Source organism: Mixophyes fleayi, chromosome 4, assembly GCF_038048845.1.
Source record: "Mixophyes fleayi isolate aMixFle1 chromosome 4, aMixFle1.hap1, whole genome shotgun sequence".
In the NCBI taxonomy this organism is placed as follows: domain Eukaryota; kingdom Metazoa; phylum Chordata; class Amphibia; order Anura; family Limnodynastidae; genus Mixophyes; species Mixophyes fleayi.
The window spans coordinates 144,262,353-144,276,690 of NC_134405.1; the positions used below are offsets into that span (position 1 = coordinate 144,262,353).

Genomic DNA, 14,338 nt, shown 5'->3' on the forward strand with positions numbered 1-14,338 from the left:
ACTATGATCCAAGTGCTAAGAAAATATTTAAGTTTTCCCAAACATACAATTTTAAGCATCTTCAAAGGGATATTGTTATAAAACATCAACTGCAATGCTCCTTTCTGAAAACAAACAAGGTGATACCCCTTATATGGGAGAAAATATTCAAAAATGTCTCTATTATTTGGACACAAGGGGCACTGTTCTACTGGGGTCTATGGGGAAGATTTAATTCGGTGCAAGGTAACGTGATGTGTCTCCAAGAGCAGACCGCAGAGACACATCACGTCTGAGTTTTACAGAAATCTGCGCTTACTTACCCTCACGTCCCAGAGAGGTGCGCAGAAATATGAGTGGAGATTTCTTACTGTAATAGTCTGCAATATGCACATCTGAACAAAGAGGCCTCAGCTGGGATCCCTTGGTGTCCACTATTTAATTTTTTTTTATTTAAAAAAAATGCAATAAAGCCTAGGGTTTTTACATCGCTATAAGTCTCCTAGTCTTGATGGATATCCTAAACAATTGTATGCGGCCTGGAGAGAACCAGGGGAGAAGGTGTGCTTTGGAGAAAACAAATTATTATATCAAACAATCTCAATTATTTTCTGAAAAATGTAATACTAAAACCAAGAACTAGCAACATATTAAAAAAAAATTATTTTGCAAGTTACAACTTGTATTGTCTATTGTACCCTGATATATGCTCAACTTGCACTCTATCAGAAGCTAGTGGCTACACAGTATATCAGTTGTCATTGCGTCCAAAGGGCCGCCGGGAGGGGGGGGGAGCGGGTACTAATTACCCCCCGGGCATGTCAGGGGGCCCGGCCGGGGCCCTTGTGCTGCTGAATTTTTCTTTTTTTCTTTTTGCGGGGTGGGGGGGGGGGGGGCGTTTAGTCGTTGGTGGGGGGAGCAGGCCATGAGGCGGCGCAATTTTTTTTACCATACTCTATGAGGGGGGCCCCATGAATTTGTTGTACCGGGGCCCTGAATTCCTCTTGGCAGCCCTGTGCGTCCACATTGTCCTAACAGCCACAAGGATGCATAGTCATGCCATAGTGCAAAGCCCTCAGCCTAGGCTATACAGCCCCCAACAAGCATGGCAGAGTCCATGTTGCAGCATTATTGTCCCTAAATTCCAGTGCCTCAACTACATTACACATCATCCAACCATACTGCAATCACGACTACTCACACCACACTGAAGTGAGCCTCATTTGCTCCCTGCCATTCAAGACTTCTCATAGTAACTTGATGTACTGTGAGCAGCATAATGTTTACTTAGTTTTACTTAGTTGGTAAGAAACATTGTAAGTTAAAGCTATCTGTTAGAATCAGGGCCGGTGCTAGGGTCCATGGCGCCCTAGGCATTTTTACAAAATTGGCGCCCCAGCCCCCCCCCCCCCGCAAAAATCGGCGCCGCCCCTAACCCCGCAAAAATCAGCACCCTCCTCCCCCCTCACCCCGTCTTTCCTTACCTTGTCTCACCACCGCCGCCTCTCTGCTCCGTCTCCTCCCCTCCACTCACTGACACTAGTGAGTGGAGGGGAGGAGACGGAGCAGAGAGGCGGCGGTGGTGAGCAATAGCCTCTTCCCCCCTCCCCGTGCATCTGAATGCTGTGGGGCGGCCGTGACAGGTATGGTCAGCGGTTGCCGCACAGTTTTAAAGTCATTTACCATTCTGTGGCGCCCTCCAGAGCCCGGCGCCCTAGGCAAATGCCTAACCTTGCCTAATGGGAGCGCCGGGCCTGGTTAGAATGCAGATTATTTCACTACTAAAAGGAGCCTACAATGCAATAATGCAATTACAGTGCAGCAAAGGAAGCCCTGTGCAGAGGAGAGGTTAATGGGAAATCTAAGTAATTGTTTTTGTGATGTGTCTAGCTCATATAATACACACTTCAACACCAATCAAGATCACATGTATTTTAAACACAAGGGACCTGATTCATTAAGGAAAGTAAAGCAAAAACCGAGTAACTTTGAAGCTTGGCAAAACCATGTTGCAATGCAAGGGCTGCAAATGAGTTTATATAGTTTGCACATAAGGAAAATACTAGCTGTTTTTTCATGTAGGACGCAAATACTTGCTCTACCCCAATTATAAATCTGTCCTCAAATTTTAAATTTACCCCCCCCCTCCAATACAATATGGTTTTGCCAAGGTTCAAAGCTACACTTTTTTTTAAATTTGCTTTACTTTCCCTAATGAATCAGGCCCAAGATGTATTACATAGTGTTTTGGTTATCAACAAAGACAAGATACTACACTATGGGGCTAACCATATCCATGGGCTGATCACGCATCCTCTAATGGCTGGCCATATTTCTCTGGTGGCTGGTCATGCCCAAATCAGCGACCCACTGTTTTGTTGGTCCCTACCATTGCATTCCCCCAGTGGCCCCTTCATGTCCCAGTACAATACTGTTTGTACAAACTATCTAAAGGTATGCAAAAATGCAATACAATTCTATTTGAATAAACGCTTTAAATTGTGAACTCTCTACAGAAAAGTGAGAACGATCACAGCATGTTTTCATAACAGATTTTGGAACTGCCCCTATGTGCAACCTTTTGCAGGATTTTCTTGATTAAATCTGTCACTTTTGTGTGATTAAATGATTTTATTACACTGGATGAAATGCACCAGACACACTTTCTTTTATAAAGTGTGCCTGGAAGGTTCAAATGACATGCAGATGAAAGAAAAGGTTGGAAGCTGGATTCTACCACCACTAAAGTTGTGTAAAACCAAAGCCCTCTCGCCCCACATTGCTTGCGTGTGTATAGCCACACACATTCCTATGCCTAGCATGTACACAACAGGTAATTCCAAGAAGAAGATGGAACACACACACACACAGGAGCTGCCAAGTCCAAATCCATGCATTTCACCATAAAAAAAGTGAACAATGACACAAATCTGTCCGCCATTTATACATAATTAGAACATGAGATTGCTTTTACAATTCTATTACAATGTGTTATAGAAAACAAACAAATAATGTATTTGGCAAACAATACTAAATAATCATGCTTTCCACTGGTGACAGTTGTATGGAATCTATGAAACGTACACTGTGCACTTGGGAGACTGGCAATTGCAACTTTCAGTCTCCCTGCCAGCCACTCCAGGCTCTCATGCAGGTTGGCAAGGGCTTTCAGGACACTGACATCACCCATGATCTCATTTTGTGGAATTAATTTATCTCCAAGGTTCCCGATAAGGACTTCTGACTCTTTTCCAAACGCAGCCCTAAATTGGGGAAAGAAGACAATGGATTTATAAAATATGATGATCAACAAAACTGGCATGGACTTTAGAAAGATATTGTCATATATGCACATTTCTAAAGATGCTGACCTGGTAAAGACTGAATATCATAAAACAAGGATCAGATCACCAATTGGCACACCCACTGATGGCAGATATGATGGTAAAGAACACCTTTTGCTCTAGGGCACACTTTGATGCTACTTACAAATTGGCAACAAACATCAGTTTTTACATTGATACTTACTTCCAAAATCTGAACAGTAAACCCAACAGCAAAAACTATAAGGATTTTAAAAATGGTGAAAAACACCCCAGTCTAGAGTTATTCTTTAACTGTGTAAAACAAGAATAAGCAGAAAGTAAAAATGTATTTTTTTCTAATAAGACAACCAGGGAAAAAAGTTATCATACTGCCAACAAATAAATTGCATTACTCACTCTTTATACCACTTATAAAGCCATCCTAGCTTACCAAGAGATATTTCTGGTCTTAAGAGGCAAAACATTTTCAGTGTTACATTTTAGGCTAATGTGTCGCTAAAGAGAAAATGTCAGCATAAAGTTCTTGCATTGCCACAAAAGATTTATAACTGGGTGAAAATAGCATTAACATAATTTTTGTCAAAACAAAAAGCAGAATTCAAATATCACACTTTTATAAATAAGCAGCTTAAGGTGCACAATGCAATGACCTACTGAATACTAAGCCCCCTTCTCAGTGTGCACAACCTAACTATTCTGCTATCATCAAGAAGGCTCATACTGTAATCCCCCCACCTTATAGGGGGTTTGGGACCTGCCCAGTGCTTTTTAGTACATGTCCGTTGCCTAAAACTTCCACCATCCCCTTACAGTCAACACAAGCTTAACATTGAGGCTAAGATTAGTAATGCAAAGCTGCTGTGTTGGAAGGTTTCTAGTGATTTTGGTCCCTAATTGAACACATGCCATAACTAAACCCAGCCAGGCTTGACATTCACACACCTTCTGTCCATAGCAGTGTGAAATCCATGTACTAACTGCGGTCCTCCAGTACGAGCAGCTCTCCTATGTGACAGCGTGAAGCAGCAGTGAATACATGGTGGCAGTGAGGAGGGCCACTTAACAAAGAGAAAGAGTTGTCACAAAGTGGGCAACCCCTTAGATTTTTTTCAATCAAAGACTTGTACTATTTCCATCACTTAGTCATACTCACAGATTTTCTTTGGAGCTATGTTGGTATAAATTAGACAATTAGGGGCCCAAGTAAAGAACTTATAATGAAAGGAAAGAGGAAATAAATGGACCCGCACTCATGCAACAAACATCCATCATCAGTCTTCAGGAGATTACTAAAGTGGAAAAGAGCAAGGTGATAATCCTTCAAAATACATTAAAATGTCTGCATTCTAAATGTTAGCATCACCAATTGTATTTAGTTGCTGACAAGTACGTAATAAGACTGCCTGTTAACTCACAGCTGGGTGCTTCAGACACAAGCAGAAAACAAAGGAAGCCTTTAGACAAAACATATGCAATACGCCTAGATCGCCTTATACAAGACAGTACATTTATGTGTAAAGTCGCAGTTGGAGGTGTCCACAAGTATACGAAAAAGTGAGGATGGATCTGTGCCCTTGGCACCAATTTGAAATTGTTACACTGATTCTCTCCCTTTCCACTGACAAATTAATTACTGCTTGCGTAAACCAGTAAGTGAGAGAAAGGTCTCGGGACCTGCATAAACAGGAACGGTCCTATGTCAAATGTCATGCCAGAATGTCTCACCGCTTAACTACAGCCATTCTTCTAACAGAGAACATGACCAACCATAACACAACATGACATTCCCATCATCATATTAGCTAGTCAGCTATACTGATCATTCCCTGTCTATCACAGTTATACTAGCCAGTCTACTCCATAATCATTTAACAATCATTGAACCTCATCTTCAACTTGTTCAGTAACTTGCAACTGTATTTGAAAAGTATACTGTATCAAGTCTTCCCAAAAGAACAGTACAATACTTATAGGCAAACTGAGGGTGGGGGGGGGGGGGGTTTCCTAGTGCCTGGAAAACCACCCTCTAAGCCTGGGGCACTGTATAATTGAGGTGGCCGGACCCTGCTCCCGATTCACACAACTCTGCTTGAAAAGAGAGAGCTGCGTGCACCTAACAGTAGTGCACGCAGCATTGCCCATGTAAATTATGGGGATAGGAAGAGTTGGAGAGCAGCCAAGCACTGTCTAAAATTATAGCCACGCCCCCATGCATGCTGGTCACATCCACTGGCGGCATGGTGTGGAAACCCCCCTCTACAAATCCTGCGTTTGTCCCTGATACTATTGCATCTGTTTCAACAGGTAAATGCATTTTCTAGTGCATCAAGAAGGCAGCAACTGTTAGGGGAGGATGTGCAAAGAAAAAATGTGCTGTTTGTGAGGGTAGGCGCTGCATGCATTGGGGCATTCACTGATTACTGCAGGATAGGCACAGGAAACAGCCCCATATTATTCCCACATGAAAAAGTAGATTTTGTGTTGCAGGACAAGATATTTAGACTGTCAATTTTTAGTGGTTTCTTAGATTAATTCAGATGCCATCGCAAACTCACCACCGACACAAAATGACCTGTCTTTTACATGTATTTTATATATAGAGGTGTGGACATCTCCACAAAAAATGGAACGGGGGTGATTCAAAAGTGATAGATTTTGCCAGCATGGACAAACTGATTTGGGGTCACAAAACACAAAGCATGTGCACAGAGACAATTCCTAAACATCACTGCGCATCAGCATAAGTGCAAGGCACTAAAATAGGCAAAACTAAATGTGCTGTGCCTCCACATACTGTGGTTAGTAATGTACCTGCAACGGACGTGCAACGCACATATTTCACAGTACACTAGCACTGAAGGTGGGAGAGTATTGATAAACAGCCATGTAAGGACAACACACTGAAAAGAGTATATATCATGTGTATATTGTACATTTGCCCTGTGCATTGTGTCTTTCCTGTATCAGTAAAGATTTGCTCATATAATCCTGTCTCAAAACTCTTCAGCGCCGACATGTCTGTCATCTTATTTGATTATATAATTTTGCTTGCAGAGCTTAATTTACATTATTCAAGGGGACATCACAAATATACAGTATTATTTACACTCTGCCGTCATAAATTTAAAGGAGGGGAAAAGGCGTGTGAGAAAACTATGGATAGTTAATATTCTGTATTGGATAATGAAAGCACTAATTACCAATGGTTATATCATACATTTAGAGTTCTCTTTATTTGGTATTAGGGCCCAGAATGCAGCAAATTACACACTCAAATAGCTTTAGGTACAAAGAGATTGGCTCCCTTGGTTATATAACTAAAGACAATTCTTAAGCGCAAATCGTGCAGATGACTGCAGTATCGTGAGAGATACTGAAGTGTGGTTGGAATCACTGGTATGTGCAAATCCAAGTAGCAGAAAGGTGGGGTTCCCTCTCCTGTAACCTCACTGTTACCTTTACACCACTGCTTCATAGCACCCACATACTTTTACATACATACAGACTACACAGCACTAATTACAAGTTGACAACAGTATAATTAAGACACAGATTGCCAACACCATCTAATCATGTACCTGTCACACGCCGGTGCCATAGATAAGTGCCGGCGTTGTTGCTTCCTTCCTGGAAGCGGTGATCTAGGCTACTACTTTGTGTCAAGGCTCCTATGTAGTTGGTTCTGCGCATGTGCTGCTTGTTGCCCCTATTTGTTACCTCCTACCGGTTCCCATTGGTGCATAGGATTATGAAGCGCTATTTAAACCTCCCATGGTCCCTCTGTCCATTGCCTGTTCTTTGAGTTACATACTTTTTCTATTAGGCTCCTGTTGGTTTATCCCCTCCGCTGTGCCTTGCTTTGTTCGTTTGGATCAGCCAGCTCTACTCCGCTACTACTTCCACGCTGGGACTGCCGCTGTAACAAGCAACTCACCTGTTACCAGAATTGCTAGTCACCGATCAGCCGGTTCAACTCCACTACTACTTCCACGTTGGGACTGACGCTGTAACAAGCAACTCACCTGTTACCAGAATTGCTATTCACAGATCAACCAGTTCAACTCCACTACTACTTCCACGCTGGACTGCCGCTGTAACAAGCAAACTCACCTGTGGCCAAAATCGTTATTCACAGATCAGCTAGCTCAATTCCACTACTGCTTCCACGCTGGGACTGTCGCTGTAACAAGCAACTCACCTGTTACCAGAATCGCTATTCACAGATCAGCTACCTCAATTCCACTACTGCTTCCACGCTGGGACTGTCGCTGTAACAAGCAAACTCACCTGCTGCCAGAATCACTATCCACGGATCAGCCAGCTCTACTCCATCGCTGCTTCTACGCTGGGACTGCCGTTGTACAAGTAACTCACTTGTTATTGGAATCACTACTTACGGATCAGCTAACTTCTCCTTTCTTATTATGTGCATATTGAACTGTCGCTGTAACCAGTAACTCACCCGTAGTTACAATTATCATGTATGTATCAGCTAAAGTTCTATTCCACGTTTGCCCTGTTTGAACGTCAGCTGTTATCAGTGATTTCTCTGCTATTATCCTGAGTTACCAACTGCAAGCCAGCTAGTTTCATCTATTATCTTCATTGACTATATGAGCTGCTGCTGTATCATGATTCTCCTGTTGTTACCCTGAGTTACTAAATTGCAGCCAGCTAGGTCTATCATCTCCATTGACTATTTGAACTGTTGCTGTATCATTCATGCTCCTGTTACCCTGAGTTACCAAATATAAACCAGTTATTTTTAAACCATTCTCATTGGTTGTTTGAACTGTTGCTATACCAGTGATTCTCCTAACGTTACCTTGAGTTATCAAAACCTGTGTTTCAAGCTCCACCACTTTTCTGTCTCTCATTTGGGAGGCCGCAACCTGCGGGATAGCGGCGGCAAAGCCCACACCTCCTTGCGGGGGTCACTGGTGAAAACCCCCTACCCGTTAGACTAGGCGCTCCTGAATGAGTACCACTCAATGACAGAGAACAGGGATCCACTAAATATTCTGCAGATTCGTGACAGTGCCACATAGATTTAATTATTCAGTTCACAGCTTTTGAATAGCACTTTGAGTCCTTCTTTGATTTCCCCTGCCCTTGACAACCAGTAGACTGGACTGTAAGAAGTGGTAATGATAAGGCATACTTTGGGGAATATATAGAGGGGTATCCCCCTGGGTGGAGTGATCACTTAAAATTGCAGTAATCATGTTTTTTGTTTTTACATTAATGCCACCTCATCAGGATCAATATTGATATTACTGATCATGGAAGCAATATTGCCAAAAAAAACTGTTGATCGTTTTAAAAAATAAGTAGTTTTTCAACCACATACTGATGCATTTGATTTCCCTGACATCAGCACCAATAACATTCTGGGATCTCTCCAGACACCCAAGCATTGTCAGACGCATTACTGGCATGTAAGGCTTATGTCTTTATTCTCCTTTACCACAAGGTTAGTGTGTGTGATAGGGCATTTAGATTGCAAGCTCAAATGGTGCAAGTACTGACGTGAATGATTCAATATTCTGGGTAAAACGCTGTGTAATTTGATACAGCTATATAAATAGCATGAACAACTGTACATAAAAAGTCTGGTAAACGCAATGTCAACAACCAAAACTTATGAACATGTCACACAGGCTTTTTTTCCCAATTGAAAAAAACTTGTTTTGTGTTTTTTTCAAAATAGGATGCGTTTTTACATTTACATCTAAATTGCATGTTACAAATACAAATAAAACTTATGCATGCATTTTAAATCCATCCCCAGAAAAGTTACAGGGGAAGAAAAAAACCCTGCAGCACGCTGTAATTTCAAATCTGTACACAAGATAGAAGAAAATAAAACCTGCAATAAAAAATATTTTCTACTTTCATCATATTATAACATTTATAGCTTTTTCTTTAAAGAGAAAAAAATGAATGAACAGCACAGAAAAAAAAATATTAATTTGTATGGTCCCTTAATGTTAGTGATTCTGTTGTAAGCAGCCATTAACAGAGCAACATTGCACCCTATTAGAATAACCTCCATGAATTCACATTTTCTGCATGTACTGTAGCAATCTAGGCAATATTTAAATAGTGGTGTGTTTAAGCCACATAACACACATTAGCAGAGATAACAGTGACTTCATTTACTGATAGCACAGTGACTGCCATCATATGGCTTTCCACTATGGCTGTGCAGGGGACAGCTGTAATGATTTGTTATGCCTCCTGCGTCTCTTCCTCTTCATTTCTCTCACATCAAAGTCAAGTCTGCTAATAATAAATGTACTTCTAGGGCTGAAATTTCTGTTCTGTTAATGAAATGAGAGGTAACCTTTATATGACTTGAAGGACACCAAGTGCCAAACAGTCCTTGGGGCTTTAAAAACTAATTATACAAGGAGAATCCGTCCATTATTCGTTTCTTTGCCCTGCTGAGCAGAATGTGCTTAATATGCTGAAACCGTGGCTGCCTACCTTGACTGGGTGAAGGCTGTTGACTCATGCATCCCACAACTTGAAACTCTAAGCACAAAACCTTTGAATGCTGGAGTAATCAGGAAAGTGCAGAGCACTGCAGATCAATGCATAGGATACAGCCTCAATACATGTATCTCTCTTTACTTGTGCCAAGGGCTTTGCTGCATCCAATATACACTAATACCTGCTTGTTTTATTTGTGTAAACGGCAAGACAAAATATTTTCAGTCGGTCACAAGATAACAGATGGAACATAATATAGTAAAATTCACAAATGTAAATCCCTTTATCAATGAGTATAAAATTTGCTGTGTAACTTATTGTCTTAACTTTATGCTAAAACGATAGAGAGCACTGAACATCTAATACTTAACTAGAACTCACCAGTGAATGCACACACAAGAATACACCAGTGAATGCACATAGTATATACTGTTGCAATATACATTTCCCCCACTTCATTGCCAGGTGTTCATTCCCAAATTTTACCTCAAAAAGCCCCAACATTTTTGACTAAAATTATATTACTTCACCCAAGATAATTTTGTATTAATTTTTTTTTTGGTGGGGGGGGGGGGGTGGGGGGGGAATGCAAGCTGAGGCTTTCTTTTGGTAACAGAGTGGAGTAAGTAACTTTATAATTTATGGGCATTATACTTATAATAAAAGGATGTTATACTATTCATGATTCTTCCCTAGCTTATTCAAGACATTAACTTGATGACTTGATTTGGCTAGAATACTAAACAAACATACTATAAATACCCTTTATTGGAGATTTTTTAAAAATAAATAAATAAAAGACACTTTTAATGAACTTTTTACAGGTAAAGCATCTGTTATCATGTAATAACGTAGACACCCCAGCTTATGTCAGAACATGCAAGATCTGATGTGAGGGAGGCTGTGGCAGAGATGATCTGAGTATTAATAGAACCAGATCATCTCTTTCATCCTGGAAACACCTGTGTATCATATCGCTGGCATCACATCATGTTCCTTGTCCCTCACTGGGGTTGGCATTACAGTGACCCCTATAAGATAGCTGATTACCAGGCATTCCATTGTTATTTACAGGTAGCCAGTAAACACCCAACTCCCTGAAGAATGGTAAGAGAGCAAGTGCCATGCAAGGCCACTGACAAAAATCCTAAATGTAGGATAAACATAAACACTGGGTAGTTGGAAGGGAAATGGTTAATTCCATTTATAAAACACATAAGTGATATATATGTACAAATTCTGGTGAATAATATCTGTATTAACAGTGAGTTCTGGTGTCACGGAAAATATTCAATGAGTATTGAGTTCATCAATTCAGTGTTATTTAAGAAAATGTTTGTGGTATATACCCCCTACTGTACATAATTACATATAAAATAAGCAAATTCGGATTTGTGCAAAAGCATAAAAGCATTTCTTTGGTCACAAAACTCACTGGCAACTTATGGTAGCCTTAGAATTCACAGTAAAGTCTCTGCTCAAAGGAGCTTATAATCAATCTAATTAGGTAACTGGAAAAACAGAGACAGTAGGATAAAATTGTGTGCATACAATGACTTGTACTACAAGAGTTAAAGTGCAAAGCAGGGGTCGTCAGCTTATTTGCTTCACTCAATTTGTATTCCTGATGGCGGAAAAAGCAATACCTTTTTGCCAGGAGCCACAGGGCAGGCTCCCTCCCCCCAAAAGAGAACTACTCCCTAAATTACCCTTTCCAATCCTCTATTGTCATTTAAATAATTTTGACCTGCAAAACCAATTCTCATTTTTGTATGCGAGTACAAAAGTAGGAACACTCATTGTACTCAGAAAGGAGTGTTGTAATCCGCCCAACTCTTTCCATTAACCAAAAGTCAGTGTTACCATTAGCTGGACCAAGGAGTTTGCCTGGTGCACCATAGTTTAGGGGATGCCTAAAACACTAAATGATGACAATGTCACTCAATGTTTTCAATAATCCCAAAGCTCCAGTCACTGATCACTGGCTGCTGACATGGAGGCTTCTACCTGTGAACCTGCTTGTCCTCCATGTCAGTGATAGGCTGGGAGTGCGGAGCAGGACTATGATTTCACAGCCCAGTGCCCCACTCACAGTGTGACAGAAAAAGAGGATGACACCTTTCCCTAACGCCTGCTAAGGCAAGAAGTGGGGAGCCCACTGACTTTCCGTTGCTCCTCTGCACACTCTGCCATTTTTGCCTGCAAATCCATATGTTACCTATAAAAATGCAATTTTATAAATGAGCATCACTGATTATAGTAAGAATGCAGACTACAAATAATACAACCAGTTCAGGCTACCAGAGGTAGGATACCAAAATGATTACAGAATTAGTTAGGCTTAGTTAAGTTTAAAAGCGGTCAACTCTTCTACAGCCAAGGAACAGCCATGTTGCTTGATTGCAGACTTCTGTAAAAGCTTGATTGTGAAGTGTTATATTCCAGGATGATTATCACAAGATTAAAGCAAAGGGTTTTTACACCACATGTTTACATCACATTCTGCAACAATCTACAGGTTTGTAATCAAATTCTGTTTTGTCCTAGATTTGAGAAATAAGGGCAGGTATATAATCCCTCAATATTTCTGCTGGTATTATCCATCAAAAACATGAAAATGAGCAATCAGTATCTGATTATACAACACAGCCCAAGCAATATTAATCAGAAGGCATTAATACACTTCATTTTGAATGGCCCTCGTGGCTCCATTGAATGAGACAAACATATGAAATATGCGATGTATGTTAATAGAACAAATTATTATTATTATTTTTTTTAAAAAAGGTGAGTATCATGGCATAGTACATTTTCGTTCTTTTTTTCTTAAAAGAATGTTCTTTATGTTTTCGGAAACAACACAAAAAGCAAACACAATTAACAGAAAGCAGAATTGTAGTCCTTGTATAAAGTAGGCAAGTAGACTGCTAGACCTATCATCATACGAACATAACTATTTAAAATAATACAGGAAAGGAAATCAACATTTGCATAAATTTTCTCATTGGTTCAGGAGTTTACTGTAAATTGTTGGTAGAATTTCTCATTAAACAATACATAAAAATGTACTATAAATCTAGCCTGCCTCATCTTTTCTTTTCTGACAGTATCCTTACATGCAAGTGGCATTCAATACATAGGAGGCAAATTCAGCAAGTTTTCTAATAGCGTAGAAATAAAGGAAAAGGTAATCACAACATTTCATGTCTATTTTTAACAGTTAAATACAAAAACTCCTTGTTTAACATGGTTTCATATGGATGCAAATCCATTTCAAGGTCGTTGAAAACAGTTCAACCTTTAAAAGCACAAATCACCAGCTCTCACAATATTATACAGCAGGGTTAGACCAACACTCGGAGCCAGAGAGCCAATGCACTTATAGTGCCTAACTATTGGAATTCATTTCTATTGATCGGAATTAATTCACATTTTCCCTAGCTTATAAAAAATATAGTTGGCTCCTAGATTTGAGTGACTGGTTTCTAAATACTAAATTACTTTCTTTATCCCTTTTACACAGCGTGGATATTATGATGTTAAATCTAGGAGGCAAAATCTTGACCATCAGTGAAGAGATGTCTGTGTAAAGATCTATACCAGAGAAATAGGAAAGGAGATAGGAATACGGGGTACTTGCGTCATCAGAGAGGCCTTTAGAATGTAATAATTCATTTAATTGTGTAGTGCGCAATATGAAATACAAACTCCTTCCAATCATACCTCTTATTCCATAACACCAATAGACAGTAAGCACATATGAGGCAATGCTAGTAATTCTGTATGTATCACAATTACTTCAGGCTTGGCTGACATTGTAAAATCTGGAGCTCTTAAACTCCCTGTGTACACTAGAATTTTTAGGTAATATGTGGAGGCTACACCTATATATTTTACACTGTCAGGAACTTACCGACATTTGTTGAGAACATTGTATTCAAATATTGTGTAGAAGATGGATTTGGGCATCTTCAACTATGTGCAGAATGCCTACGGTTACTGGGAGAACTGTTGCTACCAGTCTGATAAGTCTGACAAACACAGTACTAATCATCCAGGCTTTAAGCTTTTGCAAAATGGTGAGGTTATAAAAACAATAAATTACTAGCCCCAAAGTATTGTCAATCACCCTACATTACATTTCTTATCCAAAAATAAGAAAAATCTTTTTAGCATTTATATTTTAATGCAACACACAAAATTTGAAAACATGAATATAATTTTACCGTATAAAGTCTTCTTCATCTTCTCTTTTAGGTCTTAATTGTTTAGGTTGAGTCATGTTCAACCAGTTGGGGAGCGACTTTAAAAGCCTGGTGATGTCATCATCCTTGGCCCAGGAAGCACTTATCACCAATTTTTCATCAGACTGAACTATACTTCTAAGAAGGAAAAAAAACCTGTTATATTTTGGAGTTAAAACACATCTGATATTTGACTATCACCGATATACGTTCTTAAGAAGAAAATTATAGCTTACATTACACTAACTGGTATGCAACAAAGACCATTTCATAATGTTGAGTATTGCTGAAATC

The 14,338-nt window shown here is 39.9% G+C and overlaps 1 protein-coding gene across 1 annotated transcript in view; it reads right to left on the reverse strand.

Moving 5' to 3' along the window:
- Positions 1 to 14,338, reverse strand: part of EXOC4 (exocyst complex component 4) — a 356,359-nt gene that overhangs the window by 64,415 nt on the left and 277,606 nt on the right. Inside the window, exons 13-14 of the mRNA XM_075208546.1 lie at positions 14,027 to 14,182; positions 3,064 to 3,242 (exon numbers count right to left, since the gene is read on the reverse strand). Of these exons, the coding sequence (XP_075064647.1) occupies positions 3,064 to 3,242; positions 14,027 to 14,182 (335 nt within the window). The remainder of the gene's footprint in view (positions 1 to 3,063; positions 3,243 to 14,026; positions 14,183 to 14,338) is intronic.